Source organism: Sarcophilus harrisii, chromosome 3 (genome assembly GCF_902635505.1).
Source record: "Sarcophilus harrisii chromosome 3, mSarHar1.11, whole genome shotgun sequence".
Taxonomy (NCBI): Eukaryota; Metazoa; Chordata; class Mammalia; order Dasyuromorphia; family Dasyuridae; genus Sarcophilus; species Sarcophilus harrisii.
Window position 1 is genome coordinate 587,242,239 of NC_045428.1, and position 22,216 is coordinate 587,264,454.

General features: G+C 46.7%; 1 protein-coding gene across 1 annotated transcript; it reads left to right on the forward strand.

The window, feature by feature from the left end:
• The first annotated feature begins 11,565 nt into the window (after positions 1-11,565).
• Positions 11,566-21,867, forward strand: TNFRSF18 (TNF receptor superfamily member 18). The gene is made up of 6 exons (XM_031963075.1): positions 11,566-12,377; positions 14,215-14,346; positions 18,909-18,996; positions 19,635-19,720; positions 20,728-20,859; positions 21,115-21,867. The coding sequence occupies exons 1-6, from the start codon at positions 12,212-12,214 to the stop codon at positions 21,234-21,236; spliced, it is 726 nt and encodes a 241-aa protein (XP_031818935.1). The 5' UTR covers positions 11,566-12,211; the 3' UTR covers positions 21,237-21,867.
• The last annotated feature ends 349 nt before the right edge of the window (positions 21,868-22,216 follow it).

Here is a 22,216-nt window from a genome sequence, read left to right on the forward strand (position 1 = left end):
TACCCCCACTGCTCTCCACAGTAACCCTGGTGTGGGACTGAGGCAAGGCGGAACCTAAACTGAACTTAAACTTTTCTTTTTCCAATCCTTCCTTGAACATCCGGGACATGTGTGTCCTGGATTTGTGCCATCTACAGATGTCATAAAGGTGCTTGTACCTTCATTCAAGTTTTTGTTTGTTTGTTTGTTTGTTTTAAGTTTAATAGCATAGCTCCAAGGACAGATAAATCCTTGGGTACTCCACTAGGGGCATCTCCTTACAGGATGATACTGATGTTCTTTGGGAGCAGCCATTCTCAATATGATAATACCTAGCATTTCTAGAGCATGTTAGGGTTTTCCAAGCACTTTATAAATGTCTTGTTTGATCATTACCACGATGCCGAGAGATAGGTGCTGGCATTATACCCATTTTACAGTTGAGGAAACTGAGGCAGGCAGAATGTAAATGACTTGCTGGGGTTATTGGGGGATCTGATGCTGGATTTGCGGCTCCAATAAACCAGTGCTCTCTCTGCTGTGCCCCTACTAGATCTAAGTCATCCCAAATATGTTATCATCTAAACTCTGTCTCCCATCTTGTCCACAAGTCAGTCAGCAGAGACTTAGTCAGATGGGCATTTTATTCACAGCATTCCCCTGGTCTAGCTTTTCCCGCGGCATAGCGGAAGAGGAAGCGACGACCTTTTCTGTGTCCCGGCCCCCCTGGACCCTGACTGGGGAAGCCTCTGGACACCTTCTTAGAATCCTGTCTTTAAGTGAATAAAATAAAATAGCTACAGAGAAAACCAATTCTATTGAAATTTGTATTCAGGGCAGCAGGGGTGGGTGATGGGCCCAGCCCTGAAGTCAGGAAAGCCGAGCAAATCTCCCCTCAGCCAAACTTTTGGGGACCCTGGGCGTCCTTAACTTGTGGCAGGAAAATAATAAAAAATAAATTAGTTAGCGGAATGTTTATGAAGCAAGTCTATGATGACCAGAATGAAAGTCCTGCTGGTGACTCTCCCATCTCTGAATCCATAAGCCATGACTTCCTCCCCGGCGGATTAACTTTTTCTGGTTTTCCTCTTTTTGGCAAAGTCCGTTTTTTGGGGTTTCATTTTTTGCTCCCCATGCCCGCTCCTCATGCTTCCCCAGGAATGAGTCCTGCCAGGATGCAACTTCCACAGGGGACTTCCCTTGGGGGGTTGGAACGGGGTTTGCTGTTTTCCTCTTCTTCTCCTCCTCTTCCTTCTCTTTCTCCCCTTCTCCTTCTCCCTTCCTCCTCCCCCTCCTCCTCCCCTTCCCCTTCCTCCTCTTCCTCTTCTTCTCCTCTCTCCTCCTCCTCTTCTTCCTTCTCCTCCTCTTCCTCTTCCTCTTTCTCCTCCTCCTCCTCCTTCTCCTCCTCCTCCCCCCCTCCCCTTCTCCCCTTCCTCTTCCTCTCCTCCTCTTCTTCTTTCTCCTCCTCTTCCTCTTTCTCCTTCTCCCTTTCCCTTCCATCTTCCTCCTCCTCCCTCCCCTCCTTCCAATCCATCTCTCCCCCCCAGGTTTTTAAACCCAAACATCCCCCTTTTCCCCTTCCTTTCCCTTCCTCCTTCCCCACCTTCTCAAATTCCCCTTCCCTCCACCATCCACAAATTAATTTCCATTGGTCCTTTCTGTCCATATCTCCCATCTCCCCAGCTCCCCGCTGTCATCCGCTGTTCCGGTCCTGCCCCAAAGTCCACCCTCCCCCACGGTAGATAAGAGCAGTCCCTCCTTCTTTCTTCCCCAGACCCCGTCCCTCTTCTTGACTGTCTCTCTCTTGGAGGGGCACAAGGGGGCAGAGGAACTGTGGTGACTCACTCTTTCTGCAACTTCAAGCTTGGTGCCCTCCTCCACTTTTTCTTATCCCCTCCCCTACCCCTACTTGATGCTTCATCCCATTTCCCTGCCCCCAACCCCAGTCCCTCTGGCTCCCATCTTTTCATGTAAATGGCTTCCCCAACATCCTCTTCTGCTCTCTTATGTCTCTCTTCCTTGCCTCCCGATTGTCTTTTGTGATCCCTCTCTTCTTCTCTCCTCCCTCTTGCCTCCATTCCTTCTTCTTTACTCTTCAATCCCTTCTTGGTCTGACTCCTGAAGTCCTTCCTCTACATCCCCAGACCCCCATCTCACTCCATCTTTCATTTTGGAGCTCTTTTGTCAGGGGAAGGGGGTGAGGGAGATCGGGGGTAGTCCACTGTGACTGGAACAGAGAGCAGGGGACCACCTCTTAAAAGCAAAATAGGCTAAAGGAGGTCCTCTGTAATTATCAGTGTAGTGGCAGTGACTTAGAGATTAATTCCCTGCCCACCAGTCACTTTAGTGTAATTAAATAGGGATAAGAAGGCATACATCTTTAAGGTAATCATAGCTAGCTTTTATATAGCACCTAATATGTGCCAGGCACTGTGCTAAGCACTTTACAGATATTATCTCATTTGCTTTTCATAATAACTCTGGGAGGTAAATGCTACTATTATTCCCATTTTACAGATGAGGAAATTGAGGCAAAGATTAAGTGATTTGCCTAGAATCACATAACTAGTAAAGATCAATAATTTCTTACCTCCATCCTGGGGAAGGGGACCATCTTTCAGTCTTCTCCCATCTTTGGTATCAGCCTAAGGATCTGGGTTCAAATATCATCTCTGATGCTCACTAGCTGTGTGACCTTAGATAACCTCCCCCACTCTAGGTTTCAGTTTCCTCATCTGTAAAATGGTATTTAAGGTTCTTTCCCACTGTAACCACCAAGTCATAGGATCCTTAGAAATTTTCCACGAAGCTTCTCCTTTGCTCACCCAGGCTAATCCCCCAAAACACTTCTTCTTCTACAAAAATCTCCTGACTGAACGCCAAAAAAGAAACACCTGTCCACATTTAGCCCCGAGGAAGTATGAGGGGAGGGGCTGGCAAAGGTCAGGAGGAGAGAGTTATTCTCGGGCCAGACACTAGAGAAGGGACCCCGTTGAGGAAGGAGTGTCAGACAGCCTGTGCCCCAAGAGACTTCATTCCCCCCATCTTGAACTACAGCATAGAAACTAAAGCAAGAAAGGGGAATGGCTTAGTGAGCATCCTGTCCAATACCCTCACTTGACATAAGTTCACTAAGCCTTAGATGAGGCAAGTGATTTGTTTAAGGTCACACAGATAAGTTATAGAAGAACTGGTACCCTCCAGCCTGGAAAAGAGATTAGATGGGTTCTGTTTGCCCCAGAGGATGGATCTGAGAGAACTAACATATGTAGCAGAAGAGAGAAATGACATCTGTAGCAGTAGAGAGAACTAACATCTGTAGCAGAAGAGAGAAATGACATCTGTAGCAGTAGAGAGAACTAACATCTGTAGCAGAAGAGAGAAATGACATCTGTAGCAGTAGAGAGAAAGAAGCGAGAAATGACATCTGTAGCAGAAGAGAGAACTAACATCTGGAACAGTAGAAAGAACTAACATCTGGAGCAGAAGAGAGAAATGACATCTGTAGCAGTAGAGAGAAAGAAGAGAGAAATGATATCTGTAGCAGAAGAGAGAACTAACATCTGGAGCAGTAGAGAGAACTAACACCTGGAGCAGTAGAGAGAAAGAAGAGAGAAATGACATCTGTAGCAGGAGAGAACTAACATCTGGAGCAGTAGAAAGAACTAACATCTGGAGCAGTAGAGAGAACTAACATTTGTAGCAGTAGAGAGAAATAACATCTGGAGCAGTAGAGAAAACTCTACTGGGTGGCTAACTCAGGGAGTTATAATTTTCATATTAATAACTGTTTAGATTGGTTGGAGCCCCCCCTATTTTCCAAGGACCTGAGAGCCACCTATCACATATCTGGACATACTCACCTACTTTCTTATACCTGCTAACTGACCAAACTAGCACTGCACTCTGGTTCCCACTATGCTAACTCTGGTTCTGTACCCTGCTGAATGATCCAAATAGAGACTGTTCCCATGGGACCCAAAAATGCCCACATTGTCCCAAAAGATGGCAACCAAGAGAACTGTCTCAAAACCTAAGAATGAGGGGCAGCTAGATGGTACAGTGAAGTCAGGGGGACCTGAGTTCAAATGTGACTTCAGACACTTAACACTTCCTGGCTGCTGTGTGACCCTGGGCAAGTCACTTAACCCCAATTGCCTCAGCCAAAAAGGAGGAAGAAGAAGAAGAAGAAGAAGAAGAAGAAGAAGAAGAAGAAGAAGAAGAAGAAGAAGAAGAAGAAGAAGAAGAAGAAGAAGAAGAAGAAGAAGAAGAAGAAAAAGAAGAAGAATACAAAATACACTGAACCCACACTGAACCCACAATGCAGCCAGACTCACCCCAATTCATCATAACAAGAGCTAGGGAATTGGGAGATATTTGGATACAACTTGTAGAAAGTAATCCTTTCTAATTTCCTGCTTTCTCCAGAAAACCTTACTTTTATAATGCTTAGAATCATTCCCCATTGGTTAGAATATTCTTACTCCCCTCTACTCTCCCTATCCCTGTTGATATTGGACTCCCTGCTGTTGATGAACATTTCTCTGTCCCAATCTCAGCTCAATGCTCCATGATTCTTACTCCTTTCAATCCTAACCTCCCTCCCAAATGTCCCACTTCAGATATTCTCAAATCACTACTCCCTTATTCTCATCCTTCTCAATCTTAACCCCCTTCCCCAATGTCCCACTCCAGGTATTCTCCCAGCTCTTTTCCATTGTGCCCTCTGGAATGCCTTTTTCATAATTAACAAACTTTATTTCTCACTCCTTCCATTTTATGGCAATTAGTAAATGACAGAACCATTTTCTGACTCCTTTATATTGACTTTTCCTTGGTTACCCTTCTTAATACTGGTTGCATTTTCATTCATTTCCCTAGACTCACCAGTCCCACTGACCATACCCAAAACTGATCATTCATTTCTCCTGCTAAACTCTTCCCTCTGCTCCCATCACTGGGCAACCTCTTCTCCTTGGAGGTCTTTGTTGTCCAAATCTATCATCCAATCCAGGGACAAGTAGCTTTCACCTTGGGACTCCGCGGACATTCTCCCTCTTTTTTTCAGTGAATTCTGCCCTAGATCCTCCTCTCCCCACTGCTTCTTTCTCTTGTTCTAGGAAATACCATAATTCCCAGTTCCTGAATCTATTCCATTCCCATGACCCACTCATCTACTCCACCCCAGTTACACTTGGAGGTCTACCTTTGATCTGGCCATCATTTACAGTTATTCCACTTCCAACTGCTTAATAAATTGTCGGCACTTAATGATTCTTATTGAATGATTGACAGTCAATCAACAAACATCTGTTAGGCTCTGATTACATGTTAAGCACCACGCTAAGGGCTGGGGACACAAAGGAACTATCTTTGCCTTAAGGAGTTTCCATTCTAATTCCAGAGACAATATGCAAGTAATCATGGACATACAAGAGAGAGGTAATCTTAGAGGAAAGACTCTAGGAAGCAACATAAGGGCAGGGACTTTTTGCTCATATTTATACTTTCAGCCTCAGAGAAAGTGCTTAACTAAGATTCATTGCCTTATCTTGGGCCCATAAGATGGTACAGTGGTTAGAACACCAGGTTCATCTTTCTAAGTTCAAATCTGACATCAGACACTTACTAATTGTGTGACTTTGGACAAGTCACATAACTCTGTTTGCCTCAGTTTCCTCATCTGTAAAATGATCTGGAGAAGAAGAAGGCAAACTGCTCCAATATCTTTGCCAAGAAAACCCCCAATGGAGTCACAAAGACTTTTATACCTTACCTTACTTCTGACAGTAAGATTTCAGCTGAAATTTGAAGAAATCCGGGGAAATCAGAAAGAGAGAATTACAGGCATATATCAGGGAGCAGAGGGAGGGAATGCTGTGTTTGAGAACCTGCAAATAGGTCAGTAAATCTGGATTTCACCCCATTCTTCCTCCCCCCATTCCCCACTTCCACAGCTGTCATTTTATTGTCAGCCAATAAACACAAAAGGCTTGTGACAAAAGCATTCACTGAGATGACATAATCATGGTACATATAAGACATTTCTCCATACACTTAGGACGAATTCTCTTACAAATAAATTGTCTGTGAAAATGTTGTCGAATCCCAGAAAAATAAGAATCGGGTTCAGATCATGGAATAGAAAGGTGTATGATTTCTCTTAGTTTGGACTAATAGTTTTCCTAATATTGAACCAGCCCTATATTCCTGGTATAAATCCTACTTGGCCATAGTGTAGTATCCCGGGGCTAACTTGCTGTGATCTCTTTGCTCATATTTTATTCAGGATTTTTGCATCTGTATTCATTAGGGAAATTAGCTCATGTAAGAGGAATTATTTGTATATCAAACATGAGACCCTCTTGTGGAACAAAAGAACGCTGACACATAATATCTTTATTTTGCCTTGCCCATATTTCATGCTGCTATGATGAAAAACCCTCTAAGTCCTCCCTAAAGTGTTCCTGGGGGTGCGCTATCTCCATTTGGGGATGGCTCGTCCACTTCATGATCAGGGATCCATCTCTGCTTGCTCAACCAGATCCTGCATCTCATGACATTTATTCAGCAGAAATATTGCCTGCATTGCCCATCTCGCACCTTGTGAACCTGTTGATATTCATACTTTAGCCTATACATAATAAGGCAATCAATGAGATATTGTTCTGTTTTTAAGCATACTTGTAACCCTATAAAAATAAAACCCTAAAGGAAGGTAGTACCTCAGATCCAAAGAAAGGCCTGGGGTCCATTTGGTTGGAGGGGAGTCAAACTCCTCTAATAAAGTATGTTTTTTGGCTTGGAACTCTGCCTCAGTTTCTCCTTTGGTCATCTAGGAGTGATTTCCTCCTTGCATTATTGATTCTTTTTGTCCCCCCATGATTTTCTTGTATTACTCTAATTTTTTCTTCTACTTCCCTAATTTGTTTTTCCAAATTCTTTTAAAGCACTTCCAAGAATTCTTTTTAGGCCTGAGACTGAATTAAATTTTTCTTTGAGGCTTCACATGCAGCCACTTTAATATTATGGTCTTCTTCTGAATTTATATCTCGATCCTCCCTACCATAGTAAGTTTTTATAGTTGTTGCTCATTTTTTCCAACTGTTTTTTTTTTTTTTTTTTTTTTTTTTTTTTTTTTTTGGCTTGCTCTTTTTATGTGAGAAAAAGGCTCTGGTCTATGCACTGTCCCTAGCTTTTTATACTGGGGTTTTGGATCCTCCTGAGGGCTGTCACTGGGTTTCAGGGTTTAGCTGCTTGTTTTCTCTGAAAGGTAAGCTTCCCTTTGGGCTTGTATGAGGTGAGGAAGCTCCCTTTTGCTTCCTCTGGGTGTTGGGTGCATCTGCTGGCTCCCTCCAGAGGTGAAGTCTTGCTAAACTGATCAATGTGGCCCTGGAGGAAAGGTGGAGTCCTAGTGGGTTGCTATAGAAACCGAGTCTTTCTGCTGGCTGGTTCTCACTGTTGACCAGCCCAGGGTAGGCCTTCAGTTCTGGCCAGCATGGGGTCCAAGGTTCCCTGACAGCTTGTGAGGTGGGATCTTGCTGGGCTGCACAGACTGCTCACTTGCTTGGGGTCTGCTAGTTTGCAGGAGGGTCGAGCCCCACTGGCAGATTGCTCCAGCCCCTCTGTAAGGCCGGTTGCTGCTGCTGCTCTTGGATCTTGCTCCCTTCCCTCCCTAGTGAGAGAGACTTTTCCTGCTGGAAGCTGGAGCAGCTTCCCTGCTCCTAGACTAATTCTGAGGCAGTTTTCTACTTGTTTGAAGGAAATTTGGGAGGGCTTCCTCTTTCTGTTCTCTTGATAGCAGAATATATTATTATTATTAAAAGGATGGCTACCAAAATATGAGTTAGAGTATGGCCTCTGTGCTATGGGACACAGCAATCCCAGGATATACTGCGGGGAAACTCTGGAGATTGTGTGTGGACATGACTGAAATTACTGTTCCCCCATCATGCAGGGGTTTCATGGGAAAGCTCTGAGAAAGTCAGAGAGGGCAAGATCATGTCTGGACCATCCGGAAAGACTTCATGGTAGGAAAGATGGAGACGAGGATCGAGGAAGAAGGAGCATTGGCTTCTGGAGCTAGCAGGGTAAAGATGGGAGGTAGGGAAGAGAAAAATGAAGATGGCGACAGAATGTAGTTTGGTCTTGTTTGGTGGAGCATCGAATACGAGATGGAGAGGAATGGAAGTGGAGGCTAGAAAGCTAGATTATGCAGGACCTTGAAAGCCAGAGGAAAGGTTGGAGCTTTTATTCCCCCCCTCCTTTGGGCAATAGGGAGTTAGTGAAGATTCTTTAGCAGGGGAGAGGAGGGTGGTCAGGCGTTCCATGTGATTACCGGTAGGTGCGCATGGGATGGATCAGACAGGAGGGATATTATAAACAGGGAGAACAGTGAGGACAGAGGAATGACAGTCTTTGCAAAAGGGGGTGAGAGCCTAGTTTGGGGGGAGGAGGTGGCAAAGAAGGACCGGATGTGAGAGGTAGTAAGGAGGAAGACTCCCACAGAGGAGAAGTGGTTCAAAGGGCCTGGGACAGCCCCTCTCTGTACCCCACATCCTGCTCATACAGTCCTTCTTCCACTGAACTGTCAAATCAATCTGTGTCACTTCTCTACTCAGTAAATTCCAGTGGTTCCCCATCCCCTGCAGGATCAAATCTAAACCCCTCTATTTAGCATTCAAAGCCCTTTCCTACCTTTCTTACACCTTATTTCCCCCCACACACACACACACATTCTGTGATCCAGTGAACCTCCTTAGTGTTCATCCTGCAAGATGCTGCATCAGGGGCAGCTAAGTGGATGGAGCACTGGCTCCAGACTCTGGAGGACCTGAGTTCAAATCCAGCCTCAGACATTTACTACCCATGTGACCCTGAGCAAGTCATTTAAGCCCAAATTACCTCAAAACACTCCATTTCTCAATTCCCTGTCTGTTTCTCATGACTGGCCCTATCTAGGTCCTCCTCTTTTTCCTGATTTCCAGCTTCCTTCAAATCTCAGCAAATGTCCTAGCTTTTGCCGGGAGCCTCTCCTAGTCTTCCTCAATCCCTTTAAAACTACTCTAATTTATTCTGTCGATACATGATTTGTCAAGAGCCATTTACATGTTAGACTACGAGTTCCTCAAGAGGAGGAACTATTTTTTTTCCTTTCTCTTCATCCTTAACGCTGAGCACAGCGCCTGACAAATAGTAGGTGCTTAATAAATGCTTGTTTCCAGCCACACAACTCTACAATCTTGGGAAAATGCTCTTGGAATGCCTTTCCCTGAAAGCTGTGTCCTTCCTCTTTTCCCCCTTCCTCATGTCAGCCCAGACTCAGTTCCCCAGGCATTCCATCTGGACATGGCATTCAAGGTTTTCGGCAGTCTGCTACTGGCCCACTTTTTATTCACTCGTCAAACGTTTGTCACAAAGACCTGAATTTTAATCAATCAATCAATCAATAAATAAATATTAAGTGCCTACTGTTTGCCTGAGATACTTATAAGTCCTATGATCCTGGACAAATCAATGAACTCTTCTTATCACAGTCTTTTCACTTGTAAAATGGGGAGGGGTATAATAATAGTACTTATTTCACAGGGTTGTTATTAAGACCAAATGAGATCACATGTCAAGTTCTTCACAAGCCTTAAAGTGCTGTGTAAATGTCTTCTTGTTGTTGTTGTTGTTGTTGCCATGTCCCCGATAACTGGAAATGTGAAAATAAAACTTCACATTTTCTACCTCCCTATACTCGAGCAAGGGGAAATAATTTGTACAGGTGATAGATACAATCGGGAGGGGCTGGGGCCCATTTGACCTCTCCAACCTTCTACTTCCTCCCTTGCACACATTTCATGATGCACTTAGATGATGAACTTTGTTAAATGTCAACCAGAGGAGCTTACATTGGCTCCTAGAGCTAAAAAGGGAAGGGGGTGACCTGGTCAGACTTGTGCTTTTGGAGGATCCTTTTGGTAGTCAAGTGGAAGATGAGTTGGAGGCAAGGGGAGAGACTTGAAGCAGGGAAACCCCCAGACTCCCCCCTTTCCACAGGTCAAGGTGGGAGGTGATGACATCTGCACCAGTGGGGTCACCAAGCAGAGGAGGACTACTCAAGAGATAGAAATGACATGGATTTGATATTTAATTGGGTAGGACGTGGGGTGAAGGGGGCTGAGCTGTTGAGGATGACACAAAAGTATGAGTCTGGGTATGTGGAAGGATGGTGGAGCCCTCCACCAATAATAAGGGATTTCAGAGAGGAGGAAGGGAGTGACAGTTTTGTTTGGGACACATTGAGTTTGAGATGCCCATCCACTTGGATAGCCAATTGGAGATGGCCAACGGGGAGCTAGTTGTGGGGATCTGGAGCTTGGGCTTAGACATTGGCTATATGGACTGGGAATCATCTGCAGAGAGCCAGTGGACCCATGAGAGTGGCTGAGGTCACTGGTGAGAGATGGTAGAGAGCAGAAGAGGGTCCCAACTAATAGCAGGTAACCATGGAGCAAAACAAGACTGCTGCTACGTGCCTGACACAAGACCTGACACACGACAAGGGGCTAAAAACAACTTGCACATGTATACTGCAGGGTCCTTGAGAGCAGCTATTGTCAATCTTATAGGACGATCAATTCTGATGAACGTGACTCTCTCCAACAACGAGAAGATCCAGGCCAGTTCCAATGGTCTTGTGATGGAGAGAGCCACCTGCCCCAGGAGAGAGGATTGTGGGAACTGAGGGTGGATCACGACATAACATTCTCATTGTTTTTGTTGTCGTTTATTTACATTTTGTTTTCGTTGTCGTTCATTTACATTTTGTTTTCTTACTCATTTACTTTCCCATTTGATCTGATTTTTCTTGTGCAATAAGAGAACTGTATAAATATGTTTGGACATATTGGATTTAACATCTATTTTAACATGTATAACATATATTGGATTGCTTGTCATTAAGGGGAGAGGGTGGGAGGAAGGAGGGGAAAATCTGAAACACAAAACGATGTAAGGGTCAATGTCAAACTATCCATGCATATGTTTTTTTTAATTGACCTATTTAAAACATCATAATGTTAACCTTTACTGAAAAATCAAGTGTTCACAAATTTCAACAATATAGAAAAAAGACAAGATGAAATAAAATGCACGACTTATAAAATATGTGCTTCATGCATATGTTTTGAAAATAAAAAGGTTATCTGGGGGAAGGGGGGGGAGGAGGGGAAAAGTTGGAACAGAAGGTTTTGCAAGGGTCAATGCTGAAAAATTACCCATGCATATGTCTTGTGAATAAAAAGCTATAATAAAAAAAAGAAAAGAAAAGGCTTTATTAAAAGAGAGAGAGAGAACACTAGTTGTCTCAGTTTTGACTTCCTCTCCCCTGTCAGTCTATAAGCATTTATTAAGCACCTACCGTGTTCAGGGGATACAAACAAAGACAAACGTATGAATCCTGTGCTTAAGGGAGTTCACAGCCTAAGGGGGAAACACCCCACAAAGAATTCTGTGTAATCAGATCGAGGCAGGCTAAGTTGGAGCTGAGCAGCAGCAGGAAGGCTCTGGCATTGAGGCGGGTTGGGGAAGGCTTCCTGGAGGTGGTGGGACTTTAGCTGGGACTTGAAGGAAGCCCAGGGCAGAGATAAAGAGGGAGAGTGTTTCAGGCGCGGGACATGGCGGGAGAAAAACTGAGCCTGGACACGGAGGATCTTCTGTCAGCGGCAGGAGGTGGGCGTCGGGCGTCCGATTCGCAGAGCGGGGAGGGTCCCCAGCACCTGGTGCCTCGAACATCGCAATAGGTGCCTGTAAATGTGGGGCATTTGACCTGCTGCGGAGACCCCCAACCGGAACCGTGAGAAGCCTTAAGTTGGCTTGTCTGGGGTGTCTGGGGGTGCTGGCCCCCCCGTCTGTGACGTCTGCAAGGGAGTGCTGGAAAGCGCGAGCCACGGCTCGCCCACGTGGAAGAGCTCGCCGGGATTCGGGCTCACAGAACTGGGGCAGAGGGACCCCCACTTGTTCCCGAGCTCAGCCTCGGATCCTGGGCTCTAGCTCCCGACCCCCACTTATTCCCGAGCTCAGCCTCCGTTCCTGGGCTCTCCGGCTCCAGTTCCTCCCAGTCCCTCCCCCCTCGCAGGGCCAGACGGGGGGTGGGGCCACAAAAGGGAGGGACCCCGACGTCTCAAATACCCCCGGAGTCGGCGCTGCCGGAGGGGTGTCGGGCAGGCTGGGCTCGGGGATCGCGATGGGGGCCGGAGCCGCGTGGTGGGCTTTCCTCTACCTCTGCCCGCTGGTTCGAGGGCAGGACCACGGCCCGGGGCTGGCTCCCTCCCCTCCCGCCCGCTGCGAGCCAGGACGGTTCCTGCACCGGGAGGCGGACGTTTTACGCTGCTGTAGCCTGTGTAACTCGAGTAAGGGGGGGAAGGGGATGGGGAGAGGGGGATAAAGGGGGAGGGGCCTCGGGCCAGAGACTTTGGGGCTGACCTGGCGTGCCCCCTCCTCGGACCCGGGCGGGGGGGGGGGGGGGGGGGGGGGGGGGGAGCTGAGTCAGAGTGCCCGTCTTCCCTCAGGGGAGGGGGCGCGGGCAGGATTTGTGGGTTTAACCCACGGTTTTGTCAGATTCTAAGTCTGAGGAACCTGATAAGGTCAGAGATGGGTGACTCAGAGTGGAGGTCCTGGAGTGTGATGGGGAAAAATACTGGCTCGGCAGGAAGGATGAGGTGGGCCGAGGAGATTGCAGCTGCAGTGGGCTTCTATCCCCATTCTCCTCGACCCCTGACCCCTCCCTTCCCCTTGGCCACATACAAGATAAAGCGCGGTACCCGGGGTCCCGTGTCCTGCCCCTCCTATTGGAGGAGGGACTGGTGTAATGGACCGTTTTCATTCTCATCTTCATTTCCCTGACATTTAGCTTGGTGCCTGGGATGTATACAGTGGGTGCTTAATGTATGCTCATGGAACTGAATTGTCTCCTATAGGAAACTTTCTGAGGTTTGGAGGCAGGGATGCACTGCCCTTGATCAAAGCTTGAGCCTGAGTCCACCTGCCTACTCATTGACCCGGGCTCCATTGGGTATCACCGAGCTGGGCGTGGCAGTGCCCGAGGGGGCTTCCCACTCTGCTAGAAGAGGGTGGCAGGGCATTCATCCAGGGCGTGGGTTGTGTGTGGGGAAGCCATTCCTTTGCTGGGGGGAGGAAAGATGATTGATGATTGAGCGGGTGGTAAAGTGAGCTGGGGGGGGGTGACTTTTGCCCCCATTGTGAGGAATATGTGTTTGTGCTGGCAGAGGGGAGAAGTCTTGAAGGAACATTTCATCAGCGTGGGCAAAGTCACCCTAGATAGGGATCCCTTAACTCATCTCTAACTTAAGAGTTTGAGAACATTTCCTGGGCCGCTCAGGGGGGAATCACATACCCAAGGTTCCATAGGTCAATTGTTGGGGAATATGACAGAGAACTAACTCTCCCCACCATACCAACTGGCCTGCAAGGATGGCTTGGCAATGAGAAACTTAAGCTTGCTGGAGAGGAGAGATGAGAGCTGTGATCGTGTATTAAAGAGATTGCCAAAGGGGTGGGGGGAAGAATTAAGCTTATTCAACCTGATCCCTAGGGAACAATGGGGGAAAAGAGGGACAGAAGAGAGAGTAGACCTGTAGATTTAGACCTGACGATGTAGGGAACTGTCCAGACATAGAATGGGTTGCTGGAGAAGTGGTAGATGCTAGAGCCCTTCCTTGAAAGGTCACCCTGCCGCCGTAGGACCTTTTCTCCTCCTATTACAAGCTGGCTTCCACCTCCCCAGAATGTAAGCTTCTCAAGGGCAGGGCGTCCATAGCTACCCAGTTTAGCACATTACCCGGAACAAGCAAATGACTTAATAAACGAGCTTGCCAAAAGTAAAGCACTTTGCCGATCTTAAACCCCATCTAAAATGCTTACTGCCTTGATGGATTCCTTGATTGGAGGATTTCCTTCATAAGGCTAAAGGATCATTTAGCAGAAGCTGTGTGACTCACCAAGAGACTCTCCTTCTGAGCCTCAGGTTCCCCATCTCTAAAATAAGGGAGCATTCATGGTCCCTTCTAAACCTACAACCCCATGACCCGGTGACTTACCTTTTATGAGTCTATGTCTGACCCAGATCACAGCTGTCTCCAGGGTGCCCAGTACCCTAGGTCTGAGAGGGGGTCGGTCCTGCCCCTGCTCCTGGAGACGTTCCCTGACACCTTGGACTTTTGTTCTCAGGTACCAAGCCTTGCCCATCTAATCAGCTAAGAGACTGCACCTGTGCCAGACCCGGAGAGTTCTGTGAAGACTCAGACTGCAGCAAGTGCAAGAGGCACATATGCTTGCCCGGTCAACAGGTCCTCATACATGGTGAGGACCCCGCTTCGGTCTGATGCAGCCAGATTTGCACTCTGCTCCCTGTCTTCTGCTTTGGGGCTTCTGCGTGCTGACCTAGCAGCTGTGGCGCTCGGGGGATGCTGGAGAGGGGCAAAGCTGAACATTTAGGAGATGCCTGCTGTATACTGGCCCTATGCCAAGCATTAGGGACACAAAGACAAAAGTGATACCTTCAAGGAGTTTTCATCTGAGCAATTATTAAGCCCCTAATGTGGGGTAAACCTGTCATATAAGGTCCTTTACAACCTGGCTCCACCCAACCTTTCCAGCTTTGTTTCTTATTAAGTTCTGTCCCATTCCCTCCATCCCGGACAAACCCAGAACTCACCACTCCATCTCCTAGTTCCACGTGTCTGCACATGCTATCCTTCCATTAAGGAGGCATTGTGATACAATAAAGGGCACAGGGCCAGGGTCCAATCCTGCCTCCGATTTGTTACCTTGGGTAAGTACCTCCACATTCTTGTGCCTCAGTTTCCTCTATGTAAAATGAGAGGGCTGGGCTAGGTGGCCTCTCAGGTCTCCAGCTCTGTGTCGGATCCTTGGATCCTGGTCTACCCTTTACATCTCTACCTTTCATGCTCTGTTCAGGTGGCACTCTTCTGGGAAGTGTTCCTCAATTTCCCAGATTCCCTATCATCACCCTCCTCCCCCACCAATTGCCAGTACTTTTTTCTTCTTCGAATTACCTCGCCCACACTTAGCTTATATGTAGAGACTTTCATATCATAGATGCTTTGATTTAGAGATGGACGAGACCTTAACTTCAATTTTAGAGACATTTTAAAGCTCCTACTATGTGCAAGGCCCTGTGCAAACAGTCCCTGGCTTTAAGGTGTTCATATTCTATGGGGGGGGGGGGACATAATTACTGTCTGAGGAGCAAGAAGATACTAACAACTAGGAGTTTTAGTTAGGGCTTCATAGATGGTTGTTGACTTAAGGTACTAGAATGGGCCCTGGGGATGCAAAGATGCAAAAATACATGGGAGAAGTACAGGATATGTGCACAGTATGGTGTGGAAGAATGAGATAAAGAAGATCCATCACTTTTTTCTGAGGCTGGGGAGAGGGATCTAGGAAGACCTCCTAGAGGAGGTGGCAGCTGAGTTCAGGTTTGACCATGGTGGGAGAGAAGAGAGAGGAGACTTTCAGCTCAAGAAGATGCTGAGAATAAAAGTAGGAGGAGAAGGCTGGTGAAGACCCCAGAATGGGAGTGGTCCAGAGGGACTACATGTTGAACTAAGTCAGGGGGAGGAGTGCGATTAGGTTTGACTATTTGGTTGAAACCAGTGGAGGTCTGAAATGCTAAGGTCAAGAAGTGATGCATCATGGGCAGGGCAGTGGAGGATCACCAAAAGACTGAGCAGAGCAGTCACGCCCAGGGTTAGAGCTGTGGCTTGAGAATTCTAGGGGCAGCAGTAGCACAGGATGAACCGGGCTGGGGCAGCAGCAGAGCTAGGAACGCCAGCCAGGGGGACCAAGCAGAAGCACTTGAAGAGATCTGGGGGAGGTGTGTACCTGGGACCATCCCATCAGCTCCAGTCAACTCATGGAGCATCTCCAGGCAAACGGCTCCACCATGATCTGAATATTCCATACCATGTATTCTTTGTATTCTAATATTCTATATCAACTTATCAATATATCATATTTCTTATATCCTAGTACTGAATACTTTCTAATTTTCTAGAGCACATTCTACACATTGTATAGCAAGGTATTCTAATATTCCATATCAATATTTTCTAATAGACTATAATGTTCTATTCACATCTTTAAAAATATTCTCTTAAGGGACATATTGTTAAGAGACAGGGCAATTCTCTTAGAGCCTCGGAGAATTGATCTGTCCCTTAACAATATTCCATATACTATATCTATATGTGCTAATATCCTATGTCAATCTACGTTTATATTCTATATATTCTAATATTGTATATATGCTAATATTTGATACCATATATTCTATTTCTTTTAATGCTATATATAAATCTATTCTAATATTCTACAATATATATTCTGATATTATATATAATCCATTTAAATAGTCTATATCATATATTGACATATTCTAATAATCTCTATCAATCTTTTAAAGTATATTATGTTTATACGTCATATATCAATTTTCTATATCAATCTATTCTAATTGTTCATATAATATAACCTATTATATTATAATGTGATTATAATATTTTAATAATATAGATATACTATAATAATTCTAATAATCCACATAAAGCTATTCTAACATCTTATATTTTATATCAAGTTATTCTAATAGTCTATCATATATTCCACATATTCTAAGAATCTATATCAAGCTATTCTGATAGTCTGAAACACTAGTCTGATAGTCTGAAACAGGGGACTGAAAGGAAGTGGGGCTACTAGTCGGACACTCAATAAATGGACACTGAGTAAGCAAGCTCACTATGTGCTCCGTAACAAAAGGAGAAATCTGGAGGAGGAAGGATTCAGAGAGTGACATAAAATAAGTTCTGCTTTGGAAATATTGAACTTGATAACTAAATTCAGTAAGTATTCACTAACTGTCATATGCCAAGAACTGGGGATACAAAGACAGAAAGGAAATGAGCCTCTGGGATATTTAAGTGGCTAACTCGTGGTAGGGAAGCCCATGGGATTCTAAAGAGAAATTAGAACTGATTGATATGGAACATTAGAATGTATGGAATATTAAAAGAGATTAACATAAAATATTAGAATACATGATATAGATTGTTAGAATAGCTTGATATAGAATACAGAATAATTTCTTAGTGTTTATCAAATAGGATGTGTGGTAAAGAATAAATTGGATGTGAATAAAAGGCTTTACCTGCAATGATAAAGGCTTGGTTAAACCCCATAGCGTTTAGTTCTCCGGGGGTCTTCAACTTAAGAGTAGAAGCCAGGCAGAAATGATCCATTAATAAGCATATATTAAGCACTTATTGTATATTAGCACTGTCCAAGAGGATCTAAAATAAAAGAGCAAAAACCAAAGCAGTTCCAGACATTAAGCCCTTTACATTCTAATTGGAGTATATGTAGAAATGGGAAGAAACCCAAAAGGTGTACAAAGTAAATTTAATATAATGGCAATATATTTTTCATAATATGATTTTATATATTATATAAATATATAGTTATAGAATATATTGTATGATTTGAATTTCAATTATAATGGTAATATAATAATTTGGGGGGGTGACAAAGGGAGGGGAAAGGCAGCAGCAGCTAATGGATCAGAAAAGTTGAGCTTTAATGTTGTAAAAAATTACCCAGGCATAGGTTCTGTCAATAAAAAGTTATAATTATTAAAAAAAAAAAAAAAAAAGCTGAGCTTTGAGGGAGACTTGGCAGTCTGAGAGGGAACCACGAGCAGGGAGCTCACTCTAGGACTAGTGTCAGGCCACCAAGATGGGAGATGAGAAATGGCAAGAGGCCGGATGGAGATTATGTGAGAAGTCACGGATCATAAGCCTGGAAGGATGGAGCCAGATTGTCCATGAAACAGCCACCAGATTTTGTGCTTTGTCCTTGAAGTGATGGGGAATTAGGGATATCTGGTGGCTGGGTCAGACCGGCACCTTGGAGAGAGCTCTTGGGCAGCCGAAGAAAAGAGAGAGCAGAGGTAGTGAGAACACCAGGAGGCTTGGACAGCGGTCCAGGAGAGAGAGGTGATGGACGTGAGTCTGCTGGTGTCGGTCCATGGCAAGATGACCAAGGCTGGGGACATAGAACCAGACATGTGTGTACGCATATGTGTATATTTATATATGTACATATGTATGTATATATGTATAGCTATAGCACATAATGCATATGTGCATATAGGTATACTGCACATGCACACATGTATGCATACGTGCATGTATGTGCATATGTGTATGTGTAGAGCTACAGCATACACATACATATGTGTGCATATATCATGCAACACATGTGTGTGCGCATGTATGTGTGCATGTAGGGATATATGAATGCATATGCATGCATGTGTGTACATATGGAGAGATACAGATATGTATGTAAATATGCAGGTATAAAACACATGTACACATATGGGCGTGGCACGAATCTAAATCTACATGCACATAAATGTGCATCGCACACACGTTACACGAATGCACACACGTGTGTATTATGCACAGAATCAAAATCTGTATGTATAGTCACACATATAAACACTGCACACACATGTGCATATAAATAACACACCCACATACAAAGCAATACCACAATATAAACATACATGTGCATCCAGGCAAACACATGTATGTGTGCACATGTATGCACTGAGTAAGCACACCATGCCGAATGCACGTGCATGCACACGTGTGAGGGCAAATATATACACCTATATTTCCACACACCTGCCCTCAGACACCTGCTCCCCCCTCCCCCAGTCATGGCAGGTCCTCCATTCCTGGACAAAGGGGGAGTGTCCCCTCCTCCGGAGTCTGTGCCCCCCTCCCCCTGCTCTGCCATCCTTCTCAGCCAGTTGTTCATTGTTCTGTCCCCAGGGACCTTTCTTTTCGGCTTCTCTTGCAAGGACTGTGAAGATGGGACTTACTCAAATGGCATGGATGACAAATGTCTGCCCTGGACTGAGTAAGTTGGACCTGGGGGGGGGGGGGGTAACCTGGCTGGATTGAGTGCCCTAACAGCCTACTGTAAACTCCTTCTGGCAGTCAGCAAGCATTTATTAAGTGCCTACTGTATGCTATGCACTGAGGAGACAGGAAAGGCAAAAATAGGATCCCTGTCCTCAAGACGTTCCCAGCATTCACCCACTAGAGCTTTCTTACCTGGAGTCAAGGGGATGGGGCAGGCTGGGGAACTGGGAACCAAAGCTCTTCTGGCTGTTGCCCCTGAGACTAGGCCTCCATACAGCCTCTGGCTGAGACTACCACCCAAGCAGCCCCTGCCCAACATGGGGGGTGGCTCAGAAGCTGAGGAAGCCGGAGTCCTACCGGAGGGGAGGGGAGTCACCAGCTAACAGCCCTGATCCGGGCTTTCCAGGAGGAGGGAGGCTCCTGGTTTAACCAGAAAACATTCACCCCCCCACCCCCGCCTCGGGAGTGACAGCAGTTAGGTCTGCGGGGGCTGGGGCAGGAGGTCAGGCACCTGGAGCCCGGTGGATGCCCTGGAGATTTGCAGAGACAATGCTTCCCTGCGGAAACGTGTGCCACCCCCCTCCCCAGCCTGCAGCCTAATCAGGCTTCTGTCTCTGTGTGTCTGGGTCGCAGCTGTTCCAGGGAGGGATTTGTCACCGTCCGGCCAGGGAACAGAACCCATAACGTGCTGTGTGGGATGGCCCTGCTTCCAGAATCAGGTAGTTTTCTTTCCCCTCCCCCTGCTTGCTCCTCCTCCCCCAGCCCCCTCTTGCTATTTGCACACGTCAGGACTGCAGCTTCTTCGGTCCCACCCGTGGCCCCCTGGGATTGAGAAATTCAATCCAATTAGCTTTTTATTTCATTTATTTGTTTATTTATTTATTTTTTGCTGAGGCAAAACGGCTATTTTCCTTTCTTCCTCAATTGAGGTTAGGGCACACAGGCCGCGTTAAGTGTCTGAGAACAGATTTGAACTCAGGTCCTCCTGACTTCAGGGCTGGTGCTCTATACACTGCGCTACGGCCCCTCCGATTAACTTTTGAGTACCTACTTTGTGCGGGGCTACAGTGCTGAGCTCCGGACCTGCCCGCAGGGAGCTTGCATTTTCTCTGGGAGAGGAAAGCTACTGTTGCTTCCGAAGAAGTAAATACAAAGTATCCAGAAAGCCCTTTGCCTGGGGCAAGCCTGGAGAGCTTTCTGGAGGAGGCAGCTCCCAGCCCTGCACCGAAGCATTCTATTGTGGGGCAGAGAGAGGAGCGGAGCATTCTGGGCGAGAAAGGTCCCAAGGCTGGAGGAGCATCGTATAGGGCACAAGGCCAGTGAGCCAGTTTGACCGGAATGGATGGAGCCGGGGGAATCCCGGGCTTTAAATGTCAGGCTGGGGGCTGGGTTTTCCCGGTAATGGGGAGGCATTGTATCAGTGGCAGGTGGAGAGCTGGTCTTGGAGCCAGGGGGGTCTGGGTTCAAATTCAGCCAATGACACGCACTGACTCTGAGACTGAGACTCAGCCTGGCAGTGATGGAGGCCCTGAGTTAAGAGCTGTCCACCTGCTCTAGTCGAGGGGCCTTCCTCTCTCGGGAGTTCCCTGAGTCGGTGAAGTCTCAAGTTCAGCCCTTTGCCTCCTTTGGGTGGGAGGAGGGTTAGTGCTCATCTCTGGGGGTCTATCTCTGTGGCGCCCCTTCCCCCTCCCCCAAACCAGGGAGTCTCATTAGCCCGTCCTTGCAGGTCTCTTTGACTCCTCCAGCATCCTGGCGGCCATCCTCATAGGCTTAACCACGGTTACCGTCATGCTTGTTGTTGTCCAGCTGGTCCTCCACTTCTGGTGGGCCAAAAAGGAGCCCTCCCCCAAAGACAGAGGTAAGTCCTGCTGGGATTGGGGGGTGGGAGGGCGGTGGTACCTCAACTGTCCCCCAGACCTCCGCATCCCTTTGCCTTCCTGCCCCAACGGTGGCCTGGGTTATGGGCCAGCCTCCCCTATCCTACCCAGAATACCCCACAGCTGGGGATTGGGCTGACCCTGCCGTGCCTCCGGAAAAGCGGCTCTCGGTTCATCCCTAGTCAGGGCAAGGCTCCCAGAGTGACCCCAGAGCTCACCTGTGCTCCCATTTCCAGAGCCCATCTTACCCTTGGGGCCTGGGCCCCCTGATGATATCGGCAACTGCCCTTTCCCCGAAGAGGAGTGGGGGGAGAAGACAGCGGAGGAGAAGGCCGAGGCGGGTCACCCGTGGGTGTAAAGGAGCTCCCCTGACTCTCCAGCCCTCCACAATCTGGAACTTTGAAGGAGATAGTCCAGAGAAACAAAGAGAGAAGCCAGCTTCCTGTCTGTCGGTCCCCTTTCCTCTCCCACCTGAAGCTGCTGAGGACAGGGTCAGAATACCCCAACTAAGATCCCTTCCAATGTGAGACGGTTGAAAATCTTTGGACCCACCAAGCGCAAATGGAGCCATTTCTCCAGATCTGGGCCCCCGCCTGACACTTCACAAAGGCGGCATCGGGGTTGGGGGTCAGATCCTGGCACTGAAGGAGAGAGGGAGCAAGAGGAGGAAGGGGAGAGCTGGCCCTTCGGCAACTTCAACTGTGAATGGAGCAAGTCACCAGACTGGGGCAGGACCCCAGGGGGCTGGACCCCAGGGGGCTGGATCCCAGGGGGCTGGACCCCCACAGGGATAATTCTTATCCTACCTCTGGACCTTTGCCTTTGCTGTTTCCTCCTTCCTGGAATGTTCTTCTACTTTTCAGAACCCCTTTTGTTGTTGTCTTTTTAAAAATCAAGTAGATATGTCCAAATCTTTGGCACCCTATGGAGATGGGGGTTTCTTGGCAAAGATACTTTGCCATTTCCTTCTCCAGCTCTTTTTATGTTTTTTTTTTTAATCTACAAACAAAGTAAAGTGATTTGTCCAGGGTCACAAAGCTAATAAGTGTCTGAGGCCAGATTTGAACTCAAATCCTCCTGACTCCACCTAATTTCCTTCAAAACACAGAGAACTGGACCATGAGAAGATGGGGAGTAAAGAGGACATTGGCCTGGGCTTTAGGGAGCCTGAATAGAGAAACTGAATAATCTCTAGCCCAGTTCTCCATCTTTTTGTTAATCTTAGCATATAGCTGAGGAGCAATTGAACGTGGGATCTTTGTAGGCCTGTGGCTAGGCAGCTAAGTGGGATAGCCTGAAGATTTGAGTTCAGATCCTGTCTCTGATACTAGTTGTGTG